General features: G+C 39.9%; 1 protein-coding gene across 4 annotated transcripts in view; it reads left to right on the top strand.

The window, feature by feature from the left end:
• The first annotated feature begins 5,230 nt into the window (after positions 1 to 5,230).
• The window catches only part of LOC118106071 (kinase suppressor of Ras 1), a 36,743-nt gene continuing 23,886 nt past the window's right edge, over positions 5,231 to 18,087 (top strand). For 2 of the 4 annotated variants that reach the window (XM_035154229.2, XM_047339568.1), the window contains exons 1-2: positions 5,231 to 5,504; positions 12,200 to 12,340. In XM_035154229.2, the coding sequence (XP_035010120.1) occupies positions 12,218 to 12,340 (123 nt within the window). In that variant the 5' untranslated portion in view covers positions 5,231 to 5,504; positions 12,200 to 12,217. Of the gene's footprint in view, positions 5,505 to 12,199; positions 12,341 to 15,794; positions 16,092 to 18,087 lie in introns of those variants that run through there. The other 2 variants (XM_035154232.2, XM_035154231.2) reach the window with 2 other exon arrangements.

The raw sequence follows: 18,087 nt of genomic DNA, 5'->3' as shown, positions 1-18,087 counted from the left end.
AGAGAGATGGATTCTGGACAATAACGAGTTCTTGCTTGATTTAATTATAAAAAGAGAGAGACATAGTCCAGAGTATGTGCCTGGTTTACTAAACACTACTTATAAACTGTTCAGCCTTTTTGTGTGTATATTACTTACACATCCTGAACTGAGATTGGACATTTTCACTTTAACACCATTTTACAGAACTGATAGACAAGAGATGGACTTGATCTGGACAGCTCCATAATATAGAGAATCAGTTAATGATGAAAAATAAGTTTGTCAGTCCAAATTTTAATTACTTCCTACCCCCTAAAAACAGTCTGCTCAAAGCTATTAGATTACTAGCTGTGGTTCTAGAGATGTCTGTCTGTCAGCCCACCACTTTAGTCCAGAGCAGGGGCAGGACAGACCCCTTCAGGCAGAAGAGGAGGCAGTGAGCTGCTCTTCCTCAGTCACTGAATAGTATTACAATAGTGTTTGTACTAAGAGGTATTGCCAAAGTATGACTGTTAATTCATGGTTTATTATTTGAATAATACTAACATATATATATAGTATTCCTCTAGTACTGCATGTCTCCTGGGATATAGGGGTGGTACAGTTTTGTAACTTTATTATTTATAATACTGTGTCATTTTTAAATATTCTTAATGCAAATTCTCGGCTGAATTTGCTCTTTGTGGCACACCCATTATTATCTTAGCATCTCGACTCAGATTATTTGAGGCAGATGGCAGGAATCGGAAAACTACTGTGCAGTGATCCTCCTGTCAGCTGAATGGAATTTACCAAAACTTTACAGGCTGCTGATGTAGAAACATCAGACCGCTCCACGGAATGTGGAAGGGTCTGTTTACATGAAATATGTGGTTTGCTGAGACTAAAGAAGATATTTTAAAAGCTCAGCATCTGTTTTCAGAGATCATTACAGTGTTTCTCCCAATAACTCACTGACCTTACTGAGAACTAAGCTACACACTAGAGCTCATGAACAACACATGCACACTCACAGCAACATTAATTGTATGTCACCTTTTGTAAAACTCTTAGTGCCTTACAAAGGAGTGACAAGCTGATAATAAGACAGTAAACACTTTGAGACTAACGCATATGAGAAATAAGTTTATGAAAATGCATGAACTAAACAATGAGAACGTTTCAACAACAAATATAATAGATAAGAAGACACAGACACGAGAGAGGGGCGACCAAGGTGCAGACCATGACAGAAAAATAACATAAGATCACACATCTGTTATATCTGTTGTAAATTCACCCAAGGAAAGGAGAAGATGAGGAATACAAATGTTTATTCCAACATGCAGACTAGAATAACTGCAGGGATGTGGTGTGGATGGAGCATAATGGAGGAAACTGATGTTCGTGTCCTCTTTCCAACCAGTGACCTTTGTTTTGGGGCTCATTCAAATATTCAGTAGAGAAGCTATTCTGGGTTGTTATTGAAAGTCTGAGACCTTTGTGTAATCGTCTGCTGTCTGGCTTAGTTTGATCGAGAATAAAACTGATTTATACTGTAACAAATGAGGCCATTTGATTGTCTCTATGGAAGAAAATGATCCGTCTATGTTGACATAGAACTAATGGTATTCTGACAATGCAGAGATAGGAGGGTTTCTTTATCAAATCAAATTAATATGTCAATCAATTCAGTTAGATTGAATATGAAAACCAAACATGTGGTTTACAGACACAGTATGTAGGCTGTGGCAGTCAAACAGGAAATTAATTTCAGTTACATATTAAGAATGGGATTCTAATATTTATTCATATGATTTTTACATATACATATTTTCATGTCCAGTGTGAATAAAAAAGTTTCATTTTCAAAAAAAATATTAATAAGTATTTAATGTGCTACATACGTGTCTGTGCCCAGAGACTCCCTGGTCTCATTATCTGTCTGTGCCCTCTCAATGTGTGTGTGTGTTTATGAAATTCATTTTCAATTCAAGTTCATTTCCTAACTCACAACAGACTAACATGTCACCACTCTACTTCTTGTGTTTCATCACAACACTATAATAATATTGAGATATATTGTCGTGTTTCACTGCACTTTGCTCAAAGTTGGTACCACACACAAAATGATCTGGTTTCTTTTCTGATATACCTTATTGCTGTATCATCATCATGTGGTTCAATGAGGACCTGAAACTCAGTGAAGACAATTTTGTAACAAACACAGGAAGTGAGTAATTGCTGTGTTATGGGCTCTCGAGGACAGAATGGTGGGGCAGTCAGCAGGCAGAAAAAAACCGCAGGCTTCAGTCCTTCATTTACTGTTGATTCCAGTTATTTTGTTTGGTCTTAGTCCCTTAATCATTTTTTTAAGCAAAAAATTTCAGAAATATCAACATTTAACATGTGGCAAACCATTTATTTTTTCCAAATGGATCAGAGGGCATCTGAGGTATGGAAGTGAAACCCTCTGCTGCAGCGGGGGAATGTATTACGTGTCAGGCTGCACACAGAATCCTTAACAATGCCAGAGTTCTGCTTCCTCCCTGGCAAGAACAGCCACTTTATCAGGCTCATCCCAATGTCACCAAACACATGACTGTCTGATGGAATTAAATAACCAGAGAAAAGTGTTGTTCATCAAAAGGTCATAAGGCTTTAACCTCGTGACAAACGCCGAAGTTAGTTCTGTCTCTGACTAACACAATTAGTCATTTTATAGTCAACTGTTGTATGCTCTTTTTGTGTTGTGTGTGTGGGGTTAGGGCATTTCCTCACAACAACAAAGACAGAAAATGTGTTTGTGTGCAATTGTATGTGTGTGTGTGTGTGTGTGTGTGTGTGTGTGTGTGTGTGTGTGTGTGTGTGTGTGTGTGTGTGTGTGTGTGTGTGTGCATACCATGCAGAATAGCCTACAGGCTGCAGCAAAACACTATCTAACAGAAGTATCTAGAACAAATTGCCGAGCAAACACGTCACCAGGTGTTTATCAGGATTAAGCTGATAACCATAACTAATATAAATATGATTCATTTAGAAGAGAAAACACTGCTATCATGTTGAAGTAGCCTGAATAAACTGGACCTATTCAGCTAACGTGCAAACGTGTAAAGTGGAATGATGGGACTTCTCCTTTAAGAACAGTGGGGAAAACCACCACAGATAAAGATTCATGTCTAAACAGGTTGGTGTTGAAAGTGTCCAACTCTCTGTTTGGAAAGAGAGTGATTCCACATTTAGTTTAGTCAGTAGTTTGGTCATCTATCTATCTATCTATCTATCTATCTATCTATCTATCTATCTATCTATCTATCTATCTATCTATCTATCTATCGAGCTACATTAAAAATAACTATAAGCCTCCTTTTCCACACTGAAATATATCCTTCATGTTACAGAGCTCACCAGATCATTTACACAGGTATAAAGTTATTATCATTATTTTGCTACAAACATCCAGGGCACTTTCACAGGGTTCAGTGTGCTCTCATCCACATGTCAGTGATTCATGGGTCAGTATTTTTCTCCCTGCGGCCTCTGATCAAACTGCCTCTTATTTTAACTTATTTTCTAACATAATGTATAATAAATGTCCTGAGTCAATATATTTTATAAAGATAATCTTTTAGACTGTCACTGAGTGTCAATGTGGGATTTTTTCAGTTAACACTGTGTAATATCCCTTTATGTTTTGACCCCATCTTGTGGTAGGAAAACAGTTTTAATCATTGTAGTTCATATTCTATTCACATTCTCCACACTCCTGAATAAAGTTGTGTTCCGTCAAATTATCTCAAACTAATGAAAATACAGTTGGGAATACAAAACCCTACTCATCAATATTTGTCATTAACTTCGATATTTATTGATTCATTGAACCGTTGAACAGCATTTTCTGGAAATGTCTCTAAATGTTGTATCTGTACCTTCTCTGAAAACAGAAGTCTCTCACCCTTTTAAACAAGTTCAAAGCAGCTATCGTGCTCTTATTGTGTGAAGCGTCCTAAGTTGCTGAACTGCACAAACCTCTTACGAAGTTTCTTTTGTACCATGTGACACTTCATCCACCCAGTAGCACTATGACATCATACCTCCAACACCCACTGTCTGTGCTTTCTGCCCCACTTCACTTGGCAAAGTGCATCATCAGGTACAAGGTAACAGACTGAAGATAACAGCATGAAGCACTGCATTCAGGAAGTCAGGCTCGGCCCCACCACAGCAGATGGCTGACATCAGATCTTTACTGTACAGCTCATGGGCACTTCAGCAGTGTGAGGGTTTAACTGCTGGTTCACTGCTTCTTCATCTGGTTCTTCACTGACAGAACTCTGACAGCAGATGGCAGTGTACTCTAATTTATCTCCAAGACAAGGCGAACCTTCCACTGGAACCCGGAAAAGCTTTTCTATAAGACAAGTTCCTGTTGTTTAATGACACAATTTTATATCAACAAAAGCCTTTTCTTTGTCAGTTGAAAAACACGCTGGAAAACGGCATGCAATGCAAAGTAATGCATCTGAAAGTAACTCAGCAACAAAGTAATTTAAAGTAATCTGTCAGGTCAGTTGAGCCTTTTTATAATAATTCTCTATCTGTATCATTTATCAGTCCTCTGTGAACATCTCCTCTTTGTGTTGGGTCTAAAATATTCAGCAGGGGCGTTGCAGCAAGGTGGGCAAAGCAGGGCCCCCAAGCTGAAACAGCCCCCCCGAGATCATGGATCTGGAATAGGCTAGATGATTAGGGCCATGTGAAAAAATGTTTTGGAAAATTAAATGGAATTCTGACCTAAATCTCAGAAGTTAGATATTATTCAAAAAGTCTGACCGTAAACTTCCGGGAATAAAAGTCAGATATTTCAATAATTTCCCAATTTGGGATCAATAAAGTACATCTACCCATCTAGATTGTAGAGAATACATTCAGAATTCTATTGTTTTTACTTTCTCTCTATTGTTCTTAATGGAAGATGATTATGTTTGTCCTTATTCTTGTTGAGGGTTAAGACAGAAGATGTTGAGTTATTTGTGATTCGTGAATATGGGCTATACAAATAAAATTTGATTGATCTTTCTTTGTTTCTTTCTTTATTCTTGTCTTTCCTTCTTTCTTTCGAGGTGTCCTTTTAAATAAACTGTGCTGTATAAATAAACCGACTTCCTTTACCAATGTCTTATTTTAATGTGAAGGTCACAACAGGAAACTTGTGCTGGGGCCTTGTTATGTCCGGTGGCTTAGTGAAGTAGCATCTTGACGATGGAGGCAGAAACACGGAAACAAGCTCAGGCAGACAGACCATGCGTGGTTTCAGAGGAAGCGCTGGTGCGCGGCAGTTTGTGGCGCCGCCGTGGAGGAGCGGAGAGACGAGCGGCCGGAGGAGACAGACACAGGCCGGTCCACAGCACCGCTGAGCCGGGAGCAGCAGAGGAGGCTCCGCGTCAGTGCCAACTCATCCAGGAGCTGGTGGACATCAGTCTCACAGGACCAGGTGCACCACAACCAACCAGCACAGCCAGCAGGAGTGACGCACGTTACTGGTACAACACCAGCACCTCTCACACCCATCACATTCTGTGACCTTGTTAGGAATTTTCACTGTACTGTTTGCTCAAACTATGATATAAGTTAGATTTTTGGATCGTTGTTATTCAAGTAAGATTCCATGTGGTGCTGGTAACCCTTACAATGGTTAGGATTCATTGAATATTTGAAATGAGTTCAGTTGAGTAAAAAATTAGATGTATCTTTCAGATGATACTGAAATGTGTACAAATCTATAGGCCTTTTTACAGAGCACATTTTGACACAGCAGAAAAAGCCCAGTCACAAACCGGAATGGCTCACAGCACATATCTTCACTAAGGCCCAACAGTTTCCTTAAATTCAAGCAAGCTGCACCAAATTTCTCACTATCAGTTCCCTAATGTGTGTGTTTGACTCCATCAAGATCTATGAATAGTTCACGGTGAAAAAAACCAAAAATGTTTCTCGCAATGTTAAACCGCATCTTTCAACCGCGTTTTGTAGGAATCCCTTCAGCTGCTTTTGTATCATCGTGCTTACAAACCAACCAACAAAGAAATGGACAGGGGGGAAAACATGACCTCATTGGTGGAAGTAACTAACTATGTGGGAGGTCAAGTCCTGTTAACACAAGTAGACTGTCACATGTCTTTGACCAATAGACATCAGTACTTTGTATCTCCCCTGGTGATGTGTCCTCGCAGCGTCACTGCAGCCTTCTTCAGCTCTTGCTTGCTAATGGGTCCCTGACTTCAGTTTGGTCTTCACCAAATAAAATGTAGGTCAGTCAGTTGGAGATCTGGTGATTGTAAGGAATATTATTCCCCCTTCTTACCTTGACAAGCTTTCAGCCATATGATGAGATTGATTGTCCTACTGAATGATAGATTATTATCCAATGACTTGATGCATTTGGCTAAATCTTGGCTCACAGAGTGCTCCTGGACATCTTTCATTCATTCTTATATATTTGTCAGTAGAAAAAAATGTCAATGCAAGTTTACCATATCCACTGGCAGCCATACATGTTTGAGTCCTAGCAGAACCAGCACCATGACAGAGGAAGTGTTGGCTTTGGGTCATGAGCTAATGCTCAGTTGTCCATAGAACTGTGTTCCAGAACTCTACCAGTTTCTATTTGTGTGTTGATGTGAACCCGCAGCCGGGCCTTTCTGTTTATGACAGTTCACATCTTGTGGTGAAACCTGAGGTGAATCTCATGAAGTCTTGATTGTTGACAAGATACCATGTGCGATCACCTACATCCTGGAGAGAGTTCTTGACTTGGTGTGCAGTCATAAAGGGTTTCTTGTCACAGTGGAAATTAGTTCCTGGGTTATCCACAGTGTACAGTCTACAAGGTGATTCAACATTTTCTAGTTGCTTGCTAACTTGGCAAAACACAAGCCTTTTATATTGATCTTATAGATGTTTGTGTATTTCAAGCTAAGCTTAAAAAAACCCACCTCAATCTAACTCTTCTATGCATGGACTCAAATTTAAATGAAACACAGCTGCCCAGGAAACGTATCGTAGCCCAGTGTCAAATTTATTTTTCACACTTGTACTTTGGTTACTATGTGTTTTAAAACATGTTGTGTCTCTCTCACAGTTCTTTCTATATTGATGTGAACCTGATAAGAAAGAGAGTTTTGAAACAGGTCTGTTATTATGGAGAGTGGAGGGGTCAAGGAGCTGTTTATAATTGCTAGAATGACAGGAGCAAGAGTAAGCAAAGTCTCCTTCAGTAGTCTGGTGGGAAACACGGGCAAGTAGATGGCTTCATGTTTTTTCACCATATCATTGAGTTCAGGTAGAGTCACTGGAGAAAAAGAGCTGAGGGATGGCATGCAAACTGGTATTGGGTCAGGGGCAGGCAGGCTATGGGTTTTGCTGCTGTTTGATGAATGTTTCATGGTCCAGTCAAGTGTTTTATAGAGCACTGTAGAGTTTTGGAAATAGCGGAAAAACATGAGTCAATAATGTTCAGTCACTACATCGATGCAGAGTCGTCCACCTCTGTGCAGCAGCCCAAACACACCTGGATTTAGCAGCGTGACGCTGTCGACACAGGCTGCTGATGTAGGCTAGTTTTTCAGATTGATGAATGTCGCCTCAGCCGATTCACATATAATCAAACCAGTTTAAGCTCCTACACCAGATCAGTTAAAACTTATCTATTGATTTGCGACTACAACTTTTGATGGTTGTGTGTATCCTCTCACAGTACTTGGTTAACCTTGGTGAAAGAATGGAACTGGGTTTAATACAAGTTTGTAGTGACTTGAAACACAATGTGTGAAGCAGCATTTTAAATGCGTTGAACTGCAAACACAATCTTAAGCTTAACCAAAGTGCTGGTGTTGCCATAACCAGACAGGAACCTGGATGCAAACCTCAGACTCGGCCCTCACAGACGTGCACTTTGTTTGCCAGCAGTCCACCTGGAACAACTCTCTGATTAATACATAATCACCATCACATAAATGGGAAAATGGTTTAGGACTATAAGATTTTATAGGGGACATGCTCTGGCAGGCCCAAGAACTTCTAGCCTTATCAGAATGACAAGCTGTGTAAGTGACACTCATCACTGTTTATAGACAGTGACCAAATACACGTCATATATTTTCCATGATTCTTGTCATTGTTAAGTTGCTAAGCAGTAAGATGAATCATTCTGCTCTTTTCTGAAGTTCACACACTGTTTGAACCCTCCCACAGGATTGGTCTGGTTTGTTTGGTTCAGTGAGAATCAGAGTGGTGATTGTGTTTTCAGTTTTTATGTCTTGTAGCAGTGACATCATAGATCTGTCAGATTGGCAGGTTTTCCTTTTTGACAGATTTTCAATCTGATTGTGTGTGTTCTGGTTTTTGTTAGCTCTTTAGGACATTTTCCAGCATAAACACTGACCAGTAGACTACATGGGGACTTAAGCCCAGTCCTAACGTCTGAGGTCCTGGTTAAGTTATATGAGTCAGATGTGAATTGTAGTTAGGTTAAGGTCAGGGTTAAGCATGGATTGGTCATGGTTAAGGTTTTGGTTAGGTTGTCACAATAAATGGATGTCCTAATAAGGATAGCTGCATAAACCTGTGTGTGAGTATCAGAGTGGTTTTCAGATTTTATGTTGTCCAAAAGGTCTCGTAGCAGTAACATCATAGATCTGTGTGTGTTCCTGTACTCATACATTTGTGAGGACCATTTTAGTTATAGACCCTACAAAGTGAGGACATTTTTGGAAAGTGAGGACTTTTTGGCCGGTCCTCACTTTTTCAAAGGGCTGATTGAGTGTTAAGACTAGGGTTAAGAGGGGTCAGGTTACAATTAGGTTAGGGTTAGGCATTTAGTTGTGATGGTTAAGGTTAGGATAAGGGGCTGAGAATGCTTCATTTTAATGAGTGTCCTCACAACTATAGAGAGACGGGCATGTGTGTGTCTGTGCTTGTGTGCGTGCTTGTGTGTGAGTGTGGCTGAGGAGTGGCCGTAGCTGCCTACTCTCTCGGGGGTTTAGAGGAGCACAGATGTGTTGTTGGGTACATCTGTGGCGAGAGACAGAATCTAGCTGTGGTTCCCTCCCACGCATTCTGAGCATGTCTTGTTTGGCAAAAACATTGGATGACGTGAGAGAGTGGGAGGAGAAGACGAGAAGTATGTTAATGTACGTGGTGAAATGGATGTGTGTACCATTCATGTGTGGTTTAGAGGTTTAAAAATTATCCTTTTTATTTCCCTGTTTTCTTTTGAGTGTATGTATGTATGTATGTATGTATGTATGTATGTATGTATGTATGTATGTATGTATGTATGTATGTATGTATGTATGTATGTATGTATGTATGTATGTATGTATGTATGTATGTATGTATGTATATGGACGTTGTTTGCAGAGCTTTTTTATTTTTATTATTAACAGTCTATGGTGCAGATTGAAGTTAGAAAACCTTGTGTTCATCCTACCTGGTTTATCTGTAATGAAGATTTTAAAGTCAATGCTTTTCATGAAAGGAAACCTTCATGTGTGTGGTTTATATATAAGTTTGATAAGATTTACTGAACTGCTGTTATTTTTTCATACATTGCATGTTGGCTATTTCAAAGTCTCTTAATCAATCAACACAATCTTCAGGTCCAAGTTCACAACTTCTCAAAATGAAACATTTGTTGTGACAGAGATCAGCACCTCATGTGTCTGTGTCTCAGTCCAATGTGCTGCAATACAAAAAATCTAATTATCAAAATGATCTGGTGAAGTTGGCTGTGGTTTGTTACCGACCAATGCTGTAGTTAAGTTGTGTTTAAACATGTGTCTCATAAACTCTACAGCGACTCAAACAAACACTAAGTAAACATCAGTCCTGTACGTGTGATCAGTGATGGTGTTTCTTGTTAACGTGTAAAGTGAGCGCAGGTCAGTGGGAGTGAGGAGGAAACAGACTCCGACAGAGACTCTGACACAGACCGGACCTTTAATGAGTGTCTGTCTGATCCTGAAGCAGCGCTAGTTGTAATTATGCAGCGGCAGGACATCACTAAAACAATGAACGTGGCCGAAAAAACATGAATCGATTATGTTCTGTCTCTGCATCAGTGCAGAGTCGTCCACGCCTGCATCGCGATGCATCGCAGAATCAAGACATTTCCACACCTATGGTGCAGCTTTATGCGTCTTTGCTTGCTGAGTTCCCAACTCTGTGTTCTGATGCAGCTCTGTGCAATCACTGACTAAGATTCTGCTCTTTCCCTTAATGAATCAGAAACATTGGCAGTGTATGCAAAGTGTTCATGACAGTTAGGAAAGCCCCGTGTGGTTTCCCCAACTGCCTGCTGTTGTCTTCTCTCACCCCCTCCCCTCTTTCCTCTGTAATTTTTTTTCTGACCTTTTTTCAAGTCGCTTTTGTTTTTACTCTTTTAATCTTTAGAAATTATTTTGCAGAGAAGCTGGCCCTTGTACCGTCATTTTCTGATCCCCCAATTTGCTTGTATCATGTGAAAAAACAGTATGTCCACATTTATTAGATGGATTGGCACAAAATTTGGCTTTGAAGTGGAAAAGAAAATAATTTGCCATCTGCCATTTGACAGCGCTGTCGCCGAATATTTCATCGTTTGATCTTTGTAATTTGGGAGATTTGCTGCATTTCTTTGTCCTATGTGATAATAAATGGAATATCTCTTGTCCAACGTTTGGGCTGTTGCTTCAGCCAAAATAATCCCAGCTGAAAGTGAATGAGAGCACAGTGGACAGGTCGCCAGTGTATCACAGGGCCAACATATAGAGACATTCAACCATTCAAATTCACACCCATGGTCAATTTAGAGTCTCCAATCAACCTAAACCCAATTTGAATGTCTTCGGACTGTGGGAGGAAGCAAGAGTACTTGGAGAAAACCCACACAGACACGGGGAGAACATGCAAACTCCACACAGACAGACCCCGGCCAAACCAGGAACCTTCTGACTGTGAGGCAACATGCTATCCAACAATATCTCTGCTTTTGTCTCGGGATCAAACACTATAGACATGAGAGATGAGATTACCCACTGAAAAGCAGGTGTGTGTGTGTGTGTGTGTGTGTGTGTGTGTGTGTGTGTGTGTGTGTGTGTGTGTGTGTGTGTGTGTGTGTGTGTGTGTGTGTGTGTGTGTGTGTGTGTGTGTGTGTGTGTGTGTGTGTGTGTGTGTGAGTGTGATACCCGCTTATCTGTGTGTATTTAATCAGCTATCCCAACCCGTACTTACCCAGTCATTGTGTCGGTGGATGAGAGAAGGAGACCTGACCGTAGCTGTATCAGAAATGTGATGCTGTTTACACTCTATGCAACATGTGAACCCTGTGGCACATGTAATGTAGTTGCAGTCATCATGTAACCGAGCCGAGCGAGATCCCGACAGCGATACACGCTGAAGAAGTGCCGGCTCATCACTGTCGTATGGGTCCAGTTGTTGTTCAGTGCAAACTAACACCCTCCAGTTTTCATCCATGGGGCTGTACATCAGGCCACTCAAACACAAGGGACCGATAATTTGGTTGCAGGCAGGCTACTTTCCATCACAGTTTTTCCACAAGATGGGACATTTGCAGTTTGTATCCACATAGTATAGGCACTCTACATGTCAAAAATGGAGGGCGCTGAAAGAGCTCTTTAGCTTGCATATAATTGCATATCAATTGCATATAATTCTAGCTAAGTTTAAAGTGATGGTCCATTCATAATCTTATAAGCAGTGTAAGTCTATGAAGTTTAAAACAAGCTCTTAATGTAGTTTCACACTTATCGTCACAGTTTGTTTGAAGGTTTAACAGCAGACGTCTGGTCTGGACCATCAGGGGCATTTCCTCAAACTGAATCAAGTGTCATTTCTCAGGCTTGACAAACAATCACTTTGTCCCATTTATAGTTGATGAAACGAAAAGCTCAGCTTAATTACTTGACTAATTTAACTTGACCAGTGTCATAGATTAAGACCTGAGGAATTAGGGGGACTTAAAAAGACATAGACAAATTAATAAAATGACATGTTTTAAAGCGTTTAAGTTTTCTTTAAAAAAAAAAAACACAGATAAATATGTACTACATGCAATGTTGGAGAATATGTTTAGTATGTAACAATAATAAAAAGATGTGTCTGTCAAAATACCTGTTGGTTGATGAACCTTCCACTACGCCTCAGTAAGAAGTGTGTGGTGTGATGGCGTCCCCTACAGGTGAAGCTGACCGAGTACATGTGGACACAGCTGCTGTGGAAGCAGAGGGTACCAGAACGGGAGAGACCTGAAGCTCTGACTCGATACCTGAGACTGGAGACCTGGCTCCTCACCGCTGACCTCTCACCCCAGTTTATACAGGTACTGTGTGTCTCCTAGTGCTCAATATGAATCTATGTTTTGAGGGAGCAGTGGAGTAGAAGCTCTGTACATTCATTGAAAGGTGTTTACCCATGGAGAGGCTTGTAGGTGATGAGTGTAGCAGTCTGTACTCTCTAATGGATGAACCTGGGACAACACAATTACTACAGTTGTATTGCTCCTGTAAGTATTCTAGCAGCTGCAAGTTGTAGAAACTAAAATCTGAAGAGTGCAAGACCTGAGAGGAGAGCCTGTTAACAGGGGTCAGATAAATGCAGGTTGTGTGACTGGAATGCGAGGTGGAAAAAGTTCTGATGTATTGAAAGTTTGAGGAGAGTCAGAGGTGACACCTTAATTTAACTGACTGGAATAAGTGCACTGATGTCGAAGTCTGAGAGTTCATCAATTCTATTCCCTTATTATATCTACCTCTGTGTGTCACAGCTCCTCAAACACTGATTAGAGTGGATATATTCAATAAAATATTCAAATCACTTTATTGAAAATGATTGTAGCAATTACATGCTCAAAATGACATTTGGTGCAATGTATTATAAGCTGAACAGCAGAGCTGAACAGGGTACTTGCTTGGTGTTTTCTTTATAACATGTGAGGACAGATGCTGATGACTTCACTGTGTGAACACGTTTCAACATGAACGTCACTGCATTGTCCATATATAGCGTTATAACCTGCTCACTGCAAAAAAACATGTGGAAACACATTTAGATACTTCCACTGGATCTTAACGGGGCCATTTAGGAAAACACTTACTACTCCTCATACCAGAGGTTCTATCAAAATGTATCTTGATTTTTAATGTCCAGGGCCATGTAGGGAGACTTCCAGTGCCTTGTTACGACACAAAACCCAGGAAGCTCAATCGAGTCACTCAAGCATGACGTTTCTGACTTAGAGGAACCATAACAAAACGCACAAGTGTTTTTTTCCCAGAGTTTTTGGGTTGGTAGACATGCCAGATACCCACATTAACGTCTAGAAGCACTAACAAAGTGGAATTTGCATGCTATGTCCCCTTTAATAAAAAGCTTTGATTTAAAGAATACAAATAATAATTGATATATGGGTGCACAAAACTTGGTTTATCATACCCTCAATGTCTCTCTCTTTTAGGAATTTTTCACTTTTTCCAATTCTAGTGCTCAAATGGAAAATCATTTTAATGGCATTTGGAAACATGTTTGTCTTCTATTGTTTGACAAGGCCAGGAGCAATAAGTGTCTAGATATTGAACATTGCATTCCAGATACAAAATGAAACAATATCAAAGGTTGAAAAATATGAAAACATGGGATTTGAACAGAAATATTTTTACAGGCCTTCATTTTTGGACTCATTCATGATATAGACGAGGTTTGACGAAAATACAAACCGGCGCTGCAGTAACTTGATCTGATGTAACATTAAAGTGCCCCAGTTGTAGAGGTAATGAAAACTCCAGCTAAATGATGAGGCTTCATTTTCATGTAAAAGTTCATCAGTGTGATAAGCTTCATCTGTCATATCACAGGCTGGGGAATGTCAACCCTCTGAAAGAAAATACAATAAAATCAAAGTAGCTTGAACTGGATAGATCAGATACTTTTTATCTTTATTCTAACAATTTGTAGTTTTAGAATATTCTTCCTTGGGATAGATCAGCAGTCCCATCTTTTTGTTTCCCCCCCCCATCATCAGATTTTTGAATTTGTGTGGTCCTGGTTCCAGTTACCTCTTCCCTGACTGATGCCAACGTTATATCCACACAGATAACTGAAACATTAACAACAGACTGGTAAATGATTCTACTTTACTATTTACATGATAATTTGTGTATCAAATGCCCTAAATCCTACTACCAGCCAGTGAAAATGGTTTGAACCCAATCTATGTACAAATATACTGTACAATAAGTATGGGATAATACCAAATAATTCCCTAAGTTATACAATATACAATACTTGGAGAGTATTATGCTATTTATACCATGGCTGTATGCCAACAAATTACAATATCAAAAATATATACACAACGTCCAGCACACAAACAATAAAAAGTGATAGTATATTGTAGAACTGTTTGAGGAGGACTCACTAACAAGGACTAATTCTGAAGTAGCTCCAGAGCATCAACACAGGACAAGAGAACACAACATTCAGAACAGGTTTAGAACAGGCACAGGAAATGTTGAACACATATGCTGAGAACTAAGAAAGACAACAATGTACGCAGAGAAAGGATGATTTACATAAAGATCATTTAGCAGAATGCACAGCACACTATAAAATCTGATCACCGGCCCTAGCTCAATAGTAGTCTATATAGTTGCATGGCAGCTCAAACGTTTTCATTGTCTGACTCAGAAAACTTAAAAGAGAATGTCTGAAAACATAGTTGGCATTTCTTTGACTTTTTGTCTGAACAAAGAAGTTCAGATGTCATCTGTTGTGTAAGAGCTGCCGGCATCTGAAAGGGTTCTCTCTAGTGTGTACTATTTTTTATTTAGCATTAAGCGTGCAGGTAAAAACATGGGAACATCTAGCATCTAAGCGTACAGGGACTGGAAGTAAGAAAATTGGGCTCATGCTGCATCTAGCTGTTATTTTCATTTTCACTTAATCTGTTGATTATTATTATTGATTTATTTGATGAATCGTTCAGACTATAAATTATTACAAAATACTGTGAAATGATGCCTTCAGTTTGAAAGTCTTCAGTCTGCTTGTTTTGTCTGACAAACCATGAAGACACTCACATTATGTATGGCAATAAAGGAAGATTCTTGCTCATGTTTATGAAGCTTGAGCCGAAGAATATTTGGCATTTCTGCTTGAATAATGACTAAAGTAATTCATTTATTATTAAAGAAGTTGCAAAGCAGTTTTTTCAATTGACCAACCAGTTAATGGACTAATCATAGCAGCTTTACTTGTCCCCCACTGTTTCACACGGTCAGGTTGACAGCCATGTCATTATAACATGATCGTAACAAAGAAAACCCTTTTAAGACTTGATTTTATTCATCCAGATGTGTCACTGCTGCCCACTCATAACTTCCATCTAGTAGTATACAGTCTGACATCGTTGACAGTATTTTACAGTGTTAATATAACCCTTGCTCCAGTTCTACAGTCGCTGTTAACCAGTAGTATTGACCTTTTTAAATCTTGGTGCCATCTTGTACTGAAAACACATCACACAGCTTGTTGATCACCACCTTGGATAAGTTCAAATTCAGTGAATTCTTTCCCTGTTGTAACGAGGTCTGGTGATTATGCGCTGCAGTGCGTTGGTTGGACAAAGTCCTGCAATGTTTTGAAAAGCACCAGCCCGACTGCTCTGCGTGATGAGCACTCACCCAAACTAGAATGTGTTGAGTCAGCTGCACTGCAATCCTCTGTCCCTCCCCAGTGTGCTATTTATACACACCCAAACCAGCCTTTGCACATACCAACACACACACACACACACACAGACACACACACACACTAATGTTGTGTGATCCACACAGAGCTCGGTAGACTTGATAGCTCCTTGTAAACAATAGTGCACACAAACCCTGGAGGGAGGGTTGGAGCTGTGCCTCAGGGTGACTCAGTTTTTTTCCCTGACACAGTGTTGAGGAGGAAGCAACAGGTGGGCTCAGAGGCACAGAGCAGCAGAGTGCAGGAGACACTCAGGCTGACCGTCAGCCCTCATGGGAGCAGCTGGACTTTACCAAACCTCACAGGATCACATGTAGGACACTGAGGTAGGACCACAAGTAAACCTTAAATTCAACTTTGAGAGTTAGTCGTGTTCTACGATCTCATACTCAGTTGCATGCAGGTTGTTTTAGTGCCGCTGCCTATGGAACATCTGGCCAAGGACAACAGACAGAGTGAAATCTTCCCTCTGGCTAAATCCAACACGTTTAGTAATGATTCTTAATGTGCGGTTGTCCAAATGATTAAATAGATGAAAGGAGGAAACTGTTTGTAAGAAAACATTTAAAGATTTAGCCATTTACTATATGTTCTCCAAACATTTTTTTTCTTAATTGTTGGTGAAAGAAGTTTTCAGGTATTTTTGTATAAGTGTTTCCCACAAAAAACACTTGATTATTAGAAAAGATCTTAAGGTCATACTTGTATCTTAAATAAAAGGCAGTCCTTTTTACAGTGTTACACTCTATATTGGATCATCATTAATGTGTTTGTGTATAAGCCGCATTTTAATGTTGGATTTGGTAGAGGTGGAACAAATAATAACTACATTATATACTGTTATGTGGTTAAATTGATAATAGTGTGTCATAATTTACAAAATCACTGAATCTGTTGTATGTAAAATCTGTATTAACTGAATTATTGTCAAGGCATCGGATAGTAAATGCTGTAGAATATAGCAGGAGTGCATGTTAGCATTTTATGCTACGTACAAAGTAACATAAAATGCTAATATTCAGATAAAGTATTAGCGTAGAATTGTCCTTGGCCCCACAAAACCGGTCCACCAATCATGTATTGGCTCATATTTGAACCAAATGGAGCTTAGAGTCGCTGTATGTGAAGTTCTTGCTTCTGTTAACCGTTGGTATCAGCTGTTTACGCACCTATCTAGCAGAAATGTTGAGGTCAGCATCAAACTTCACCCACTTTAACCTCCTGCCTTCAGCTGTGCAAAGCAACACCAATGTTACTTCACTTCTAAGTTAGCATGCTAACCAGCTAGCCCCGGCCACGCTGGTCTGTCTCGTAACGTACCGACAGGAAGTTACTGTCGTGTCCAATGCCGTCCATTGAAATGGACACTTGGTTTAAAGGGTTAAGTTTAATATTTAATTATGGCTTCAGTTGTCATGTCTGACAGAACCGATATGCTTCTGTTTGAAACAATCCAGCTGTCCACACGCTGCCTCATGCTTTACTTTACGCTACAAGCAAATGAATGCGACCCAAAGCGTATTTTCATGCTGTAAGTCTTACATCTTCCATTTGATTAGTTTACCTACAGTGATTGTGTGCTGGGCCCTACGCACAGTAGTCATGTTAGTCACATAGCATTGAAAGCTACCATTTGCTCCTACTAATATTAGCCACCGTAAGTTAGTGCTCGTACCAGACCAAGAGCTGGGCAAAGGTGCAAATTATTTTTCATGAATTCAACTATAAGAAAAAACTCACAGTGTGTTTTTCCACTTCAAGTCATATTTTCTTATGTTTTACGCTTAAAACTGTGTGTTTTGGGCTCTGAACGCTGCCAAAACATGTGATACAATCAATATACTCAGTATAATGTCTGAAGATCTCTGTAGACCACTGACGCAGTTGCTGCTGCTCTGCTGCCGTGTTTTCGCACAACAACTCCTCAACTCAACAGAATGCAGTTCCCCGTTTCTAGTAAAGCTGGTTTGTCATGTCAACACTGTAATATAACCTTTCCTAATTTGTGCTCAGTTGATGAATAAAATGAACCACGGTATTGTTCATGTGTCACTGGTGTTAGTTTCACTGGTTCAGGTTGGAGCCTGCACACTCTGCAGCCCTGACCCATACGAGTGGTTATGCTGTGGACTGTGGCGCGCGCTTCACCCTGAGTCAGGCTGCAGGAATGTTTGGTCACTGAGCAGAAGAAGATTATAATAGGTGACACAGGGTGCTGTCAGCTTTCGTTGACCACATCTGCGTAGGCTCTATTTGTTAGCAGCTATAAATGTGTGTGACTTTTCAGCTCAGTTAAATGCATCGTGTGGGTACGTTTCGTAT

This window comes from Hippoglossus stenolepis, chromosome 4, assembly GCF_022539355.2.
Source record: "Hippoglossus stenolepis isolate QCI-W04-F060 chromosome 4, HSTE1.2, whole genome shotgun sequence".
NCBI classification, from domain to species: domain Eukaryota; kingdom Metazoa; phylum Chordata; class Actinopteri; order Pleuronectiformes; family Pleuronectidae; genus Hippoglossus; species Hippoglossus stenolepis.
This window is presented reverse-complemented; position numbering and strand designations above follow the sequence as displayed.